Below are 16,468 nucleotides of genomic sequence, written 5' to 3'. Positions count from 1 at the left end.
ATATCTAGTTATTCTTTTTACAGTCACCAATAAGCTTCTGGTTGTAAGATCTACTGACCATGTTTAGTTGACTTGTTTTCTCTTGGCTTCAGATATTGCTGACTGATGTTAAAAAACACAGAAAGGAAGGAAAAAAGAGAGAGACAGGAAGGCAGGGAGAGAAGAGGAGAGGGAAGGAGGGAGGAAGGAATTCACTCCACTTCTTTCCCACTTCATTGGCTTCGGTTTCCACCTATATGCAGATGACACATATGTATTGAGCTCCAGTTATTTGGTTGATTGATTCATTCACTTATGTGTTTATTTATGCAGTGCACATTTACCAAGTGCCAGGCACTGGAAAGATACCATTGAATAATGAGTAATTATCTTGGTCCTCAGAGTTCCCCTCTAGTGGGGGAGATGGTGTGGGGGAATATGTGAAATCACCGAGGAAGGGGATCAGGGAAGACTTATCACAGGTAGATAGTTTGTTCATTTATTATCTTATTCAATAAACATATAGAGAGAGTGATAGCGGGTGCCAAGGTACCACGCCAGGTGCTAAGGATATAACTGCTGGCAAGAAGACACATTCTTTGCTCTCACAGTGCTTATAGTGTAGCACTGGATGCAGAGAAGTAAGCAAACAATTACAATTCCACATGGTAAGACATAACTGAGTGAGTATGTGTTGCTTTTTGTATAAGTTTAGACCCTAAAGATAAATAGGATTTAACAAGGAAGGGGGAAGAAAGTGTTTGAATGCATTCAAAATAGAAACCAAACACCATACCGCAGTCTGCAAAGTCTCATGTGATGTGGACTCAAGCTCTTCTCATATACTTGCTCCTGCACTATATTCCTGGCCCACGGGCTTCACTTTTGCTCTCTGATCATGCTAAGTGTCTTTCTGTTGGAGCCTTTGTAGCTGCTGTTCCCTCTGCCAGCTCCTCCCTCTGTCCTTTACATGGTGTACTAGTTATTAAACTGTTGTGACTCGGCTCTGAATCCGTTCTTCGCCATTCCGCCCTGCGATGCTGGGGCTGGGGAAACTGCATACCACAGCTGTGCAGAATCTCCTTTGCCAGCTGAGCCCCTCTTAGGATCTGCCACAAAGGGACCCTCGAGGGAGACTGAGGTCAGAGGAGAGAAGATGGGACTTCTTCTTCCTTTTTTCTTATTTTCCCTGTCAGCAACGCCATTTCTTCTAGTGTAGAAACTTCTCACAACTTTCTGTCTCTTTTGGCACTCCCAGACCAGGTTCTGCAAGGACCCTCCTCTCATTTTTTCCCTAGGTTCTGATAATCTCGACCTCTTCTCCTTGTTTCCAGGGATTAGGGATGGTAGCTGCTTCCTACAGTTATTTTTTTCTGGGTTACTTCAGGATTCCGTTTCTGTTTATTCAGCCTTCCAACACCTGTATTGTAATAGCTGGTTTTCCTGACTGCACCTGATTGATATGGTACTTGGCACCAGGATTGGGCCCCAGGTACTAGGGATTCTGAGATTGATTTGGTTATGCCTTTGGCCATAAAGACAATGCTGGGTTCCCTGCCCACAGGAAATGGAGCACTAGTAATTTCTCATTTGCAATGGTACCATGATCGTTTAAATTATCACCTGTGTTTGACTGTGATGAACTGACTATTAAAGGATTTCTATTCCTTAGAGGACCAAGTGCGGCTGACTTTGGCCATGGGATAGTAAAAGTAGTATGATGTGAACTGGCTGTCTCTGAATGCAATGGGAACTTACAGAAAGAAAATTATAAGCTGAGTCTTTAAAGTCGCAGCTCAAGGAAACCCCCAAATTAATCTCTCTGAAGATCAGAACCAAACTGAGTAGCAGATATATAACAGGTAACTTCTTGCAAGGGGATACCTATTCACGAGAAGACCTACAACCAGAGTCAGATCTCAACATACTGCAGGCAGTTACATGCAAACATGACTCAATTAGAGACAGCTTATAGTTGTAAAATAATAGCAAGATTTTTCTAACTTACATTGGAATAAATCTGTGGAAAATGTGTGGAAATCAATTCTAAGGATGTGAAACCCAGGAAGATAAAATAGTACTTTGGTTTCAGCTGGATTTATTGATGTGGTGTTCCTACCAGAGATTCTGAATTTAATGTGCTAGATCTTTTAGTTATTTCCCTTGACAGTTTCTTTTGATTGGCTGCATTCAATAGTGGTCTATCATCATTGAGATTGAGATGCCAGATCTTCCCTTGCATACTATACAGAAAGGAATCAAAAAGCTTAAGGAAATGGAGAAGAACATTAAGATGGATTTACCAATGGTAAATTTTCCATTTATCATGACATGCCCACCACCCTCCTCTAGCTACATTTACCAACAGTTCAGAGGATTCTCCCTTCATAAAAACCCTGGGAAAGCCATTGGTTAGAGGGACACCAGCATCCTTTAAATGTCCTCTGGTAGTTGCCCTCTGTGTAGGCTGTGGATGATGGTGTCACTGGTCCCGGAGACCACCTTTTGAGTACCAACACTCTCGAACTTCCTGGACAAGATGGCAGAGTAAAACAACCCTGAGCTCACCTCCTCTCATGAGCACACCAAAATCACAACTAACTCTGAACAACCATCGATAAAAGACTGGAACCTATGAAAAAAAGACATTATACATCCAAAGACATAAAGAAGAAGCCACAGTGAGATGGTAGGAGGGGAGGATTCATGATATAATCAAATTCCATACCCCTCGGTTAGGCAACCAACAAACTGGAGAACAATTATATTGCAGAAGTTTTCCCACAGGAGTGAGAGTTCTGAGGCCCATATCAGGCTCCCCAGCCTGGGGGTCTGGAATATGGAGGATTGAACCCCCAGAGCATTTGGCTTTAAAGGCCAGCAGGTCTTGATTGCAGGAACTCCACAGGACTGGGGGAAACAGAGACTCTACTCTTGGAGGACTGCAAAAGCAGTGACTTCATAGGACCCTGGGTCAGACCTACTTGCTGATCTTGAAGGGTCTCCTGGGGAGATGGAGGGAGGGTGGGCAGCTGTGGTTTATCTGAGGACAAGGACACTGGTGGTGCATGTACCAGGGAGTATTCATCAGCATGAGCTTTCCTGGAGGCGGACATTTTGGCACCAAGACCTGACCTCACACAGTAGCTTGCAGGATCCAGTGCTGGGATGCCTCAGGCCAAACAACCAACAGGATGGGAACACAGCCCTGCCCATCAGCAAACACACTGCCTAAAGACTTCCTGAGCCCACAGCTGGCTCTAGACATACTCCTTGACACTCCTGACCACCAGAGGGCCAAGACCCAAATCCACTCATCAGTGGGCAAGTGTTACCAAGTCTAAGCTCATACCGCTAGCCACACAACAGGCCAGTAATTGAGAGACAAGTTGTTGGGGCAAGGAGTAATGACTTTATTTGGAAAGCCAGAAAAGCGAGAAGATGGAGGGCTCATGCCCCAAAGAACCACCTTGCCTGAGGTAGAATTCAGGCTTCTTTTACACTAAAAGGGGAGGGAGTAAAGTCAAACACTTCCTGGTTCCCATCAGCCTCCGGAGGGGCTGTGTTAATTTCTTCCTCCCTGCAGTCATTCACTGGTGGACCTGGTCAGGATGTTTCCTGTGAGTTAAACAAAGGTATTTTAGCTTAATGCTCATTACCTGGGAGGCAGGGTTCTGAGAGTTGGGTCATTATGTATAATTTAAGCTTTCGGGCAACATCCCTTTAGTGATTAACTTGCAATAGAATACAAAAGGTTCTTCCCTATTACATAGGCACTAGCCCCTCCCACTAGGAAGCCTGCACAAGCCTCTAGACCAGCCTCATCCACCAGGGGGGAGGGCAGTTTTCTTGCCAGAAGCAAGAAAAGTCAGTCCTGCAGCCTGCAGAACCGAGTCCACAAACACAGGTCAGAACCTACCCTGGGACCACCTGGTCTCTGGTCCTTGGGTCATGAGAGGAGACTGTACTGCTGAGACATTTAGGACATCCCCTACAGAGGGCCATTTCTCCAAGGTTGAGAAACAAAACATATATAAAAATACAAAAAAATTTAGACAAAATGAGACAACAGAGGAATATGTTCCAGATGAAGGACCAAGATAAAACCCCAGAAGAATAACTAAACAACATGGAGATAGGCAATCTACCTGAGAAAGAGTTCAGAGTAATGACTGTAAAGATGATCTAGGAACTTGGGAAATGAATGGATGCACAGAGCAAGAAGTTATAAGAAGTTTTAAACAAAGAGTTAGAAAATATAAAGAACAACAAAACAGTTGAAGAACACAGTAACTGAAATGAGAACCAACACTATACCAATTTGTAAGGGCTATCACAAGTGATCTGCTTTCATCCAGCAGGAACAACAGTACATCTTTATGTAAACTCTTCCACTATCAGCCATCATCTACTCAGCAGAGATAAAGATCATCTCAGCATCCAGTAGATCATCACCTGATCTACTACCGTGATGACATCATAATTGGATCTGATGATCAGAAAATTGTAAGAAACGTAGATGTCTTAATTAGATACATCTGTTAGACCAGTGGTTGGCAAACCCACTGGACAAATACAGCCTGCGCCCCTGATTTTGTGAAGTTCTGCTAAAACCTAGCCACACTCAATTCTTTATGTATTATCTATTGCTGTTGTCTTGCTCCAACATCAGAATTAAGTAGTAGAGACTATATAGCCTGAAAAACCTAAAATATTCACTATCTTGCCCTTTACAGAGAAAAGTTTTCATAACCCTGTCCTACAGTAAAGGCAGGTGAGTGATAGGAGTTGAGAATAGAGAGGAAAGCTACAGTCTCTTATTAAAATGTCTAGTTGTTAAGCTAAAAGAGAAGAGAACTTCATCCTCAAAACCATGAGGAATTAATAAAGAATTCTGACCAAGGGAGTGTTGTTTTCAGATTTACTTTTTATGAAAATCATTTTTCATGTAATTCCTCAACTGTACAATGCCTACACAACTCAAACATTTCTAAAGGAAAAACAGGATTGTGCCTTGCTGATTGAATGAAGGAATAAACAAATAAATGAGTTCTGAAGAGTGAAGGCAGCTTGTAGCAGCCTATTTCACAGATGTTCTGGTTTCTCAAATCATATAGTCAAAAATATTTACTCAACTCCTATGTCATAGCTTGCATTATCTTAGGGACCTGGGATAAAAGCAAGTAAAATATGTTCTGAATCCATGAGTTCACAGCTTAAAAGGCAGGCAGAAAATTAGACAATCATATAATCAAAACACCATGTATTAAATGAAATAGGATTATATTTCAAAGTTTTAATAGTGATTGTCTCTGGGTGAGTAGTCCTTTTTTTTCTATTTAATTTTTTCATTAATTCTAAGACACATTTTCCTCCCAAATTTTAATATATCTGAAGTTAGTTGCTTCTTACAATTAATAATGTCTTAGATTCAATGAAATAGATGAAATACTGTCATGGTGGTGTTTCTCCTTTGCTCCGAGAGCAGGCTGTTGGGTGGGGTTGTGCATCCAGCATGAGGCAGTTTCTGGGAAACCAGATGTAAAGTTTGTTCAAGATAAATCCAGATACAGAATACATTTTTTATGGGATGGAGAATAAGATTTCACTATAGAATTTGACATTTTTGTATGATGATGTGCTGTTGAATTATTTTGTATTCACCATGAATAAGCCAATGCATCACCAGGACTGAGTCATCTTCCCTTCTGGGGTACCCTTTCCTCCCAGGACTGGGGGAGAGGTACCCCTGGGGATAGATGTTTTCCCACTAACAATGGAGCTCTTGTCGTTGGCACCAAATGCTGCAGCAGTTTTAATATCTTAGTTAAAAAGTGGTAGTTGTTTTTCCCTTTTAATACAAGAAAAAACTCCTGTTAGAACCAGTGTGAGTCATACATCATAAACATTCAGTGCTCAAATTCCTATGGGTTTTGAATGCCAAACAATGCTGTTAGGCTTACACTTTTAAAAACTACATTGTAGAATGCTAGAAAACGCATGTTAACCTTTCTCGTATTAAGTAATGTTATAATATTTTAAAAAATACAGACTATAAAGTAAACCATTCATAAATTCCAATATGATGCCAGTTATGTTAAAATCCTGACTACATCATTTAATTCTTGTGCATAATCCTTTTTCATTGTCTTAACCCAATAAGCAAAAAAAAAAAAAAAAAGATTTAGGAAAAATATGTTCAAAAACACATGCATACACCCAAATTCACATGCATTTACATAACCACTGGCTTAACAGATCTGGCTTCATTAAAAACACTGAGATTTCCAGTAAACCAAAATTGCCCACAAAACTTGTGAAGGTGCGTGAGACTCAGGAGATGCTAATGTGTATCTCAAACATCCATAAAGCCAAAGCCAGAAAACCAGCAATTTTGCATCTAAATTCCCTGGCAAACCATAATCTCTAGAATAATGAACTTTCAATTCAATTATAAGTAACAGGTTGCAGACCATTCATTCCAAAAGAAAATTACACTAACACTTGGCAATTTGACAGTAAAATTTGGAAAGCGTATTTATGGTAATCATCTTTAGTTGACATACGAAAAAATTTGAGAGAAATTCTTTTCGCCTTCAAATATTAAAGCAAATAAATCTTTTAAGTACAGTCCATTCTAAAAAATAAAATTAATAAAATAAAGCCAAAGGGAGGAAGCATTTTACAGACTTTAAACGCTTGCTAAATTACATGTCAGTGATGGGTTCAGCATATGTCTGTGTACTTTGGGAAGTGGTTTCTGTGTTGCCCAGAGCTCTGCATTATTCAATTTACACCAGAGAATCCTCTCAGAGAACTTTACTAAACTGGTTATATTGGAAACACAAAGCTTATGTATATTCTCCATTGTTTCTATCAACTAAAAACCACACTGCCAGAAATGTGCTAAATTCTTTAAGCGGAGTTGGGACAAGCAATTGTTAGCACACTCCAGCCCTCTTGGTGAGCACAGTAAGCAAAACTCTTTGATCACACTGCCCCACTCTGGTCAAAAGAGAAAATTGGGTTGGCCCTTGAAAGTCTTCACTGCATCACATAAAATGCATTTCATTAAAAGATGATGTTTCCCAAAAGTGCAAAGCATCTAAATGGTATATAATTTAAAAGTTCAAGACAATGTATCTTTTACCACTTTGATGAATAATTTAGGAGGAAAGTGCTAGTTTTCATACTATTATTTCCATAGAAACATCTGTTACAATTCTTGCAAGAAAAGAACAAAATATTATATTGATTATGTATTGCCACTTGCTATATACAAATGTGAATTTAAAAAGACTGGCTTATTAAACTATTTGTATTAATTCAGATGGGAACATTCAGCATATGCTGTTAATGGCAACTACTTCACTATAATTTTTATAATTATTTTGTTTAAAATTAGAAAAAGGATATTATTAAAGTTACTGAAGCTTACATGGCCAAAAAAGCCATAGTGATATTGAAAAGCAATTCTAAGACATTTATAAATTCCTAGCCACAGCAACTGTTTACTTCAAAGTCATTTGTCTGAACACAGTGGTTGATATTAATAACACAACAGTAATACAGTAGTGATGGAAGTTAACATTTATTGACTGTTTACTGTGTCAGATACTGGTCTCAGCTCTTTGTAGGTAATAACTCATTCATATTCATAACAGAACTACGAATTAGGTTGTATTATAATCCCCATTTTACAGATAAGCAAACAGAGGATCAGAGAGAGCTAGTATATAGCTTATTAAAGGTTACACAGCTTAAGTGGTGGTTCTAGGATTCAAAGCCAGGCAGTCTGACACCAGCATCCTATCTCTTCCATTATGCTACATATAGAGAAAATAAAGAACGATTTACCTTCTGATACTCCATGTATCTAGCTATACAGTCTGAAAAAAGTGTGATCCTTCGTCTATACTTCTGTGTACTATCAAAATCAAATCAATAAATTGTATATTAATTAGATATGCATCACTCTACTATAAGTAATAATAAAAATCAATACAAGCAAATGCTATAAAAAGTACACATTATGGGGCTTCCCTGGTGGAGCAGTGGTAGAGAATCTGCCTGCTAATGCAGGGGAACGGGTTCGAGCCCTGGTCTGGGAAGATCCCACATGCCGCAGAGCAACTAAGCCCGTGCGCCACAGCTACTGAGCCTGTGCGTCTGGAGCCTGTGCTCCGCAACAGGAGAAGGCCACGACAGTGAGAGGCCCGCGCACTGCGATGAAGAGTGGCCCCCGCTCGCCGCAACTAGAGAAAGCCCTCTCACAGAAACGAAGACCCAACACAGCCAAAAATAAATAAATTAATTTTAAAAAAGTACACATTATGCATTCAATTTTTTTTTCTGTGTATGCTAATTAAAGATATTCTAGAAGTTTGAAATAACTAGCAACTGTTTTCAATTTTCTGGTAAATGTCAATTTTTGCTTTTAACATCAATTACTTAGTTCTCATATTTTTGAGTTACCTGAATCTCTGTCCACAGCTTCAACTCTTGTGACAAACTCCCCTGGATTTTGATTTTCTTTAACTGAAGCTTCATATAGGCGCTGTTTAAATACTGGGGCCTCATCGTTTACATCAAGAACAGTAATTGTCAAAGTCTGGGATGAAGAAAGTGTTGGTGTGCCACCATCCAGTGCCAGAAGGGTCAGAATGTACTGACTTTTAAACTCATAATCCAAAGGCGAAGTAGTAATTAGTAAACCTGTTTTGAAAGAAGAGAAAAGCAATAGGCAATATTCTTTGGAGAAGTCATGCTTACTCTACTTTTGTCTAACTCATCTAAGTTGCTAAAAATTCAGAAGCTTTCTCTGGTAAATAATAAATATTATTAAACCAACTTTAAATTTATATATTATCTGGAATAAAATAGAACATTTTAAATTAGAAAAGTCATTCTAATTTAAATTATAAGGATGAATGAGAATTCAGAAATAATCCATAACGTATCATCTACTAAGATGATTACATCAAGAATATTTATCTACACAATATCTACCTTCATTTTTTTTAATATTTATTTATTTGGTTGCGCCAGGTCTTAATTGCTGCATGTGGACTCCTTAGCTGCGGCACGCGAACTCTTAGTTTCAGCATGCATGTGGAATCTAGTTCCATGACCAGGGATCAAACCTGGTTTCAGGGCTTCCCTGGTGGCGCAGTGGTTGAGAATCCGCCTGCCGATGCAGGCGACACGGGTTCGTGCCCCAGTCCGGGAGGATCCCACGTGCCGCGGAGCAGCTGGGTCCGTGAGCCATGGTCACTGAGCCTGCACATCCGGAGCCTGTGCTCCGCAGCGGGAGAGGCCACAACAGTGAGAGGCCCGCGTATCGGAAAAAAAAAAAAAAAACCACAAACCTGGTTTCATTGGGAGGGTGGAGTCTTAACCATTGTACCACCAGGAAAGTCCCTCTACCATCATTTAAAAAAATATCTAGGTTCTAACAGTATCCCTCTTCATGTCAAAGGACACTTCATGTGTAAAAGTGACCAAGTTACAAAAAGTATGGCTACATCCTTTAAGAGATTTAGTTTTTGTTAAAGAGTTATAGTCTCTTTATACTAATCTCATTTAACTGTCTTTTTTTATTAACAAAAAATAGTAAAGACTGGGCTTCCCTGGTGGTGCAGTGGTTGAGAGTCTGCCTGCCGATGCAGGGGACACGGGTTCGTGCCCCGGTCTGGGAAGATCCCACATGCCGCAGAGCGGCTGGGCCCGTGAGCCATGGCCGCTGAGCCTGCGTGTCCGGAGCCTGTGCTCCACAGCGGGAGAGGCCACAATGGTGAGAGGCCCGCGTACCGCAAAAAAAAAAAAAAAAAAAAAAAAAAAAAAAATATAGTAAAGACTTTATAACTCGGACAATAAACTTCACGGATACAATGTCTCCATCCAACTGCCATTTAAGCACGTAACTCATATAAGCAACTTGCACACATATATTTGTTACATAACTCCAATTGTCACATTTTTTTCTTTTAGGATTGCTGTTTGCTCCTCTAACACGTGCTCCTCCTATAAGAACTTTTCTTCAAATAATTAAAGAGGCTTACTGATTCAGATTTTATATATAAAATGGTTTCTCCATAATTGCTTATCATTTTACACTTCATAGCCAAAAGCCATTGAAAATATCACTTTGTCTTCTTGATAAAAAATATGAGCTTTGTGAGAGAAAAATAGCCTATTTCATATGAGTGCCTTCAGCAATTAGCATTTTATGTCTTTGAAAAAAATATCTCAACTGAAACAGCCACTGCAATTGTTTAAGATTCAGGATATCTATATTACCGAGACACAATTCTAATTTTATCCACCTTCTTTAACAATCTGAAATAGACTTTCCTTAGCCATTTTGGAAAGCATTTTAAATATCATTGAAATAGATCCTTGGAGACCCCAGCTCTAACAGAAATCAGCAACTGGGTCTGGACTATCTCTCTGTCAGTTGGGCTTTTAGGTGGTGTTCATGCAGGTCTCAGAACGGAACCATATGCATAGGATTTAATAAATATTTTGATGAAATTTTCCAACAGTATATAGCCAGACTATAATCATGACTTCCAAATTCTACACATTCAGTCCCATTCCAAATAATGCTCTTACTAACAGTTGGGTAAAATGGTATACATCTGAGATCTTTTTCTAAGGCTCATGCAGAAATGATTTCATTTTTAAGAGAATGAGATGGTAGTCCATTTCTTCAATATCTTCTGAAAATCAGGTTGAGGGAATTTCATTTCCAATATAACAAGAATGACACTTTGAATGTATAATTGTCCATCAAACTACATCAAAATTTTTAGAAGATGTTATCTGACAATATGGTAACAGCAAGACAAGGAAAGTGACAGTGAGTGCCATTTCCAAAGAGTACTTGACAGTGAATAAATGTTTCTGCCAAAAATAAAGTGTTTCAATTATGAAAATTAAGGGTCTTAATGTCAACATCAACACAACCGTTTAAAAAGACATGATTTCCAACTATTTACAAATGTATGTTTGTATGATCTTAGAGATAAGTTTCCATACTAAAGTCTTTGAACAATGTTGACTCATGTTCTACCTTGATTCACTCTTGGTACCATCTCCTACCCTATGAAAACACACAATGGGGGTAAAGAAGTTGGCTACTGTATATTCATCCCAGGAAATGTGAGCCAACTACAAAGCAGGTCAATGTTAACAAACAGGCCAATTACTCTTTGTTCTCTGAATACAACCTCTGTGCCTATCATCTGTATAAGTTAAACAGTAAATTAAGTCAAATTTCCTTAAAGCATATGCATCTTGAGAACTATGATTTTTATAACAGAGGAAAATGAAAAAGACAAATGTAAGCAAGTGATCACAGGCTTTAACTGACAGTGACAAGGACAGTACCTGATGACTCATCTAGCATAAAGGCCATATTTTCATTTCCTGAGAGGATGCTGAATGTTACTCTTCCATTCCTTCCTGCGTCTGGATCTTGAGCAGTTATGTGGTGCACCAAGGAGCCCACTGCGGCATCCTCTTTGACAAGGGCAATGGGGAAAGATGTAAAAGTGGGGCTGTGGTCATTTATATCCAAAATCACTACCTTCGCCATTAGCGATCTCAGTCGCCGGTCTGTCACATTCACAGCCTGATCGGATGCAGTAACTGTCAGGACAACAGTCGGAACTCTCTCTCTGTCAAGGGGGGAAGCGGTGACCAAAGTGCCAAATGAGGGGTGGATGAGAAATGGATTCATTCCAGGGTGGTGGGCTTCAATGAAGTATTGTACTCTACTGTTCAAAAAACCGCCATCGCCATCTTTGGCATTGAAGACGTGCACCAGAGTCCCGACAGGGGCATTCTCTTCCACGCTGATCACAATGAACTCCTCCCGGAAAGATGGGGAATGGTCATTCTGATCTTCCACAGCAACACTAAGGAAGACTGTGCTGCTCACGGGAGGGCTTCTGCTGTGGTCTTTAGTTACCACCCTGAAAAGATAATGAGACGTCATTTCATAATCCAGTTCCTTAAAGAGGAACAAGTCTCCTGTCGAGCTGTCGACTTCAAAGTGACCATCCTTGTCATCTGCAGCGATACTAAAATGTAACTTTCCACTATGATGTTGAAGGTGATCAGGTGACTTTATCAAGCTCATTATTTTTTCAGGCTTCAAGTTTTCTGGTATAACTAAGTGTTTAATATTCTGAGAAATGAGAGCTCTCCCTTTGGATAGTGGTATCACCTGAAATAAGAATAAAAAGGAGTTGTTAATTTGGGTTTTTTTAAAAATTCTTTACAGGTGCTGCTATTCCTTTGGAAGCTAAATTCCTTCCAGTTGTGCAATATACACATGTTAATTGGTGAGAAAATGTCTTTTCTTATATTATATAATTCCAGTGTGCCTCTGAAGACTGAAAACTGCACAATAGCCCGGAGATAAGAAAGTATAGGACTTTCCACTCCCGTTTGCTGTAATGGATGCAATGATAGTTTGGTGAGGCTACGCTGTTGTTTACGTGAACTGTAGTCTTATGGTTCTTCAAAGACAGTGTACGAGAGCTAGTGCTCCAAGCTACTCTAAGTCCTAGAGACTCATATTTCCTTAATGACAACATCTGCATACATTTAAGTATCATATGTCTTTGTTTATCTGAAACCAGAGTCTTGAGATGTTATGACAGAATTTTCTCCTAACCCACATATCCTTAATCAATAAAGAATATAATTTGGAAACAGAACTCTTGGGGACATATATTCTTGATTAGTATACATACATATATTAATATTACTGATTATCACATGCTTGAACAAAAAAATCTTCCTGTAAACAGTCATTTTGCTTCTGATGTGTTGATGTAATCTTTTCTTACTGTGGAGACTTCCTACAGCTTGTTTGTTCATTATGACTAAAGGAAAGTCTTAAAATACAAATCTCAAGTGCCTTTCCTAATTTTAAAAATAATGACAAAAGCTATGCAATTTATATTGGCCATTTATTTACACACGTTTCTCCTGCAAATTTACGAGGTCCTTGCAATTAGGAAAAAGTAAAAGAAAAGATACTTTTTGTTCTTTATAAACAAAGCAGGATAAACATCCACATAGTGATGGAGGTATCTTGTCAGTAACTGTACAAAGTTAAAATAAAAAATTATTTAAACCTAATCATTTCTCAAGTGATAATAAAATAACTTAATATAATGCACACATACATCTGCAATGCTCTCTAAAAAGGGTATTTGTATATTTAATGTATCTTCACTCTACATTTGTATATAAAATTAAAAAAACCCTCAGAGCATCTTTCCACATTTTGTGTGATGTGAGCTATTACCTGAATATTAATAACTGCCTGTCCTTGAAGAGGAGGCACCCCCTGGTCGCTGGCAATTACAGTCATCCTGTAAGAAGGTCCATAATCATGTGAAAGTACTCTGGTTGTTCTTATTTCACCACTGTTGGCATCAATCTTGAAGTGATCAGTACTACCCTCTACACACAAACATGCACAGAATTAAGAAGTTAATGTTAGTTGACAATGCAGAATACAGAGAATTAATTAATGCAAATATACCTGTGATCATTTGGAAGATTTATTTACCTTAAGCTCTGTGAGAATATGACCATAAGGATAATACTAAAAATACAGACAAGAAACATAACAGATTAAAAAAATTATCATAGAAATTTTCACATATAAAAAAGTAGACAGTGATATCATGAACTTTCATGTACCTATCATCTAGCTTCAATATTTATCAACTCATGTGCTATATCATTCAGCAATCCCATTCCTGGGCATATATCCTGACAAAACTCTAATTCAGAAAGATACATGCACCCCTGTGTTCATAGCAGCACTATTTACAATAGCCAAGACATGGAAACAACCTAAATGTCCATCAACATGTAGATGGATAAAGAAGATGTGATACATATATATAATGGAATACTACTCAGCCATAGAAAAGAATGAAATCATGCTATTTGCAGCAACATGGATGGACCTAGAGATTATCATACTAAGTGAAATAAGTCAGAGAGAGAAAGACAAATACCATATGGTATCACTTATATATAGGAATCCAAAATATGACAGAAATGAACTTATCTATGAGACAGAAACAGACTCACAGACATAGCGAACAGACTTGTGGTTGCCAAGGGGGAGGAGAGGTGGGGGAAGGTTGGATTCGGAGTTTGGGATTAGCAGATGCAAACTATTATATATAGAATGGATAAACAACAAGGTCCTACTGTGTAACACAGAGAACTATATTCAATATCCTATTAAAAATTTTTGAAAATAATTTAAAATAACAATAATACTTATCAACCCATGGCTAATCTTTTTTTTTTTTTTTTTTTGGTGGTACGTGGGCCTCTCACTGTTGTGGCCTCTCCCGTTGTGGAGCACAGGCTCCGGAAGCGCGTGTTCAGTGGCCATGGTTCACGGGCCCAGCCGCTCCACGGCATGTGGGATCTTCCCAGACTGGAGCATGAACCCTTGTCCCCTGCATCAGCAGGCAGACTCTCAACCACTGCACCACCATGGAAGCCCAACTCATGGCTAATCTTATTCCCCATTCACATATTTCCCTTCACCATCTTTTGAAGCAAATTTCAGAAATAATATCATTTCTTCTGTATGTTTTTCAACATGAATCTCTAAAAGATAAGGGAAAATTTAATACCATCACAGTACCATATTATACTTTTAAAAATTTGTAATAATTCCTAAATATTATCAAATATCTAGTTAACTTTTAAATTTCCAGTTGTCTCATAAATATCTTATTTTTTTTCTAGTCAAATTAGGTTCAACATAAAATCTGTATTTGCATATCTCTTCAATCTATGCATTCCTGCCATCCATCTCTTTATTTTGTTCTTGCAACTCATTTGCTAAAGAACTGGATCATGTATCCTGAAGCTTCCCGTGGTCTAGATTTGTCTGTTGCTTATCTCCAACGTGTAGCTTAATATGTTTTTCTGTCCTCTATGTTCTCCTTAAATTGGGAGGTAGATCTAGAGAATGAATCAGATTCAGGTTGTTTGGGGGGAAGATTACTTCATAAATGCTGTTTTGTGTTTTCCTTCAGAAGCACATGTCTGATTGTCTCTTTTTGTGATGTGGGCCCCCTTTGGTGCACAGCCTGGATCCGTTAATGATTCAATAAATGTTGCAAAGTATAACATTGAGTCTATGATCTCTTCTTCATTTATTAGCTGGAATATATTACTAAAGAGCAACTTCTTCTTATGTACTTATTGGTAACCCAGTGGGACAGTTCATTATACGAAAAGTCAGGATAAATGTTTGATGGTAAACTTTTATTTAACAGTCTTCAAAATAATGGATTGGTTTACTAACATCCTTCAGTGCTTCAACTATGATAATTAAAGGTTTGTTTAGTTTCTGTTTTAAGAATCATTAAGCATAAATTTAAACATATTGTAAGAGTTTCAATCTATTCCCAATATTATCCCTATTGATGTTCAAATTGTTCCATCTTTGAACATTAGGATCCTCTTAAAGGAGGTTCCTGAGTCTTTGATATGAGCCTAGTCATCTTTAACAGCCTCCTTGTATCTGGGGTGACAAAATGTTACAGACTCATCTTGAAGATTTCCTGTCCAAGACCTGGAGTCAGTCATTTCTCCAAGGACTCCTGGTTCATTCCATTGAATACATTATTGGGAGGTTGTATCCTGCTCATTGCTTCTGGGTCAGTCATTGTTTCTAGGCCATTTTCAGAGGTCACAGAATACACACATGCACACACTAAAATATGTCATAAGTTTGTATTGATACTTCTAATTCAAATTGATCATGGCAGGGTTTTTTTTTTTTTTGGTTTGTTAAATAACAGATTTGTGTTCTTTGATAAAATCTAAATACTTTAAACAACCCAAAGAATGTCAGACGATGTCTAGGCTAGTGGCTCTCTTTCATTCTTTTATTCAACTGTCAGTGAGTCACTATCATGTAACAGACACTTTACCATTTATAGGGGAAATAAAGGCAAATAAAAAAGAACTCCTGCTCTTAAGAAAGTCAGAGTATAGAGCAGGAAATTATGTAATATCTACTCGTTGTGATTTCTATGCTTTGATCCATTTACATAGGAGAATGAAAACTTTCATGAAGTTTTCTCATATTGATTTTTATCTTGTTATTTTATCTTATATTTTGTAGTTGCCTCTATTTTGTAATTGGATAAAGTTAAAGCAAAGGTATGAGTAACATAACAGATATCACCACATTTTTATATTGCGATGCCCCAAGTATCATTTCAGAAGCTATTTTTTTAAAAAAATCAACATTTCAAACATTCAGAAATATATGACCATCCATGTAAACATTTCCAGATTGGTAAAGCCGCAATATCTCTTCAAATTTTTTAAAGAAATGACAGAATATAAGTATAGCAAAAGACCTGTGTTTACCTCCAAATCTCATTCCCTTTCTTCTTCCCTGTAGACTGCCTCTGTTCTA

At 38.3% G+C, this 16,468-nt stretch overlaps 1 protein-coding gene across 1 annotated transcript in view; it reads right to left on the bottom strand.

Annotated features, from left to right (window-relative positions):
• The window catches only part of DCHS2 (dachsous cadherin-related 2), a gene marked incomplete at both ends in the record, with an annotated part of 288,779 nt that overhangs the window by 85,514 nt on the left and 186,797 nt on the right, over positions 1-16,468 (bottom strand). The window contains 3 exons of the mRNA XM_079716852.1: positions 8,455-8,694; positions 11,371-12,211; positions 13,304-13,461. Coding sequence (XP_079572978.1) covers positions 8,455-8,694; positions 11,371-12,211; positions 13,304-13,461 — 1,239 coding nt within the window. The remainder of the gene's footprint in view (positions 1-8,454; positions 8,695-11,370; positions 12,212-13,303; positions 13,462-16,468) is intronic.

The sequence above is a fragment of the Hyperoodon ampullatus genome (genome assembly GCF_949752795.1).
Source record: "Hyperoodon ampullatus genome assembly, chromosome: 1".
NCBI classification, from domain to species: domain Eukaryota; kingdom Metazoa; phylum Chordata; class Mammalia; order Artiodactyla; family Ziphiidae; genus Hyperoodon; species Hyperoodon ampullatus.
Note: the sequence above shows the minus strand (reverse complement) of the source record. Positions and strands in the feature narration are given on the sequence as shown.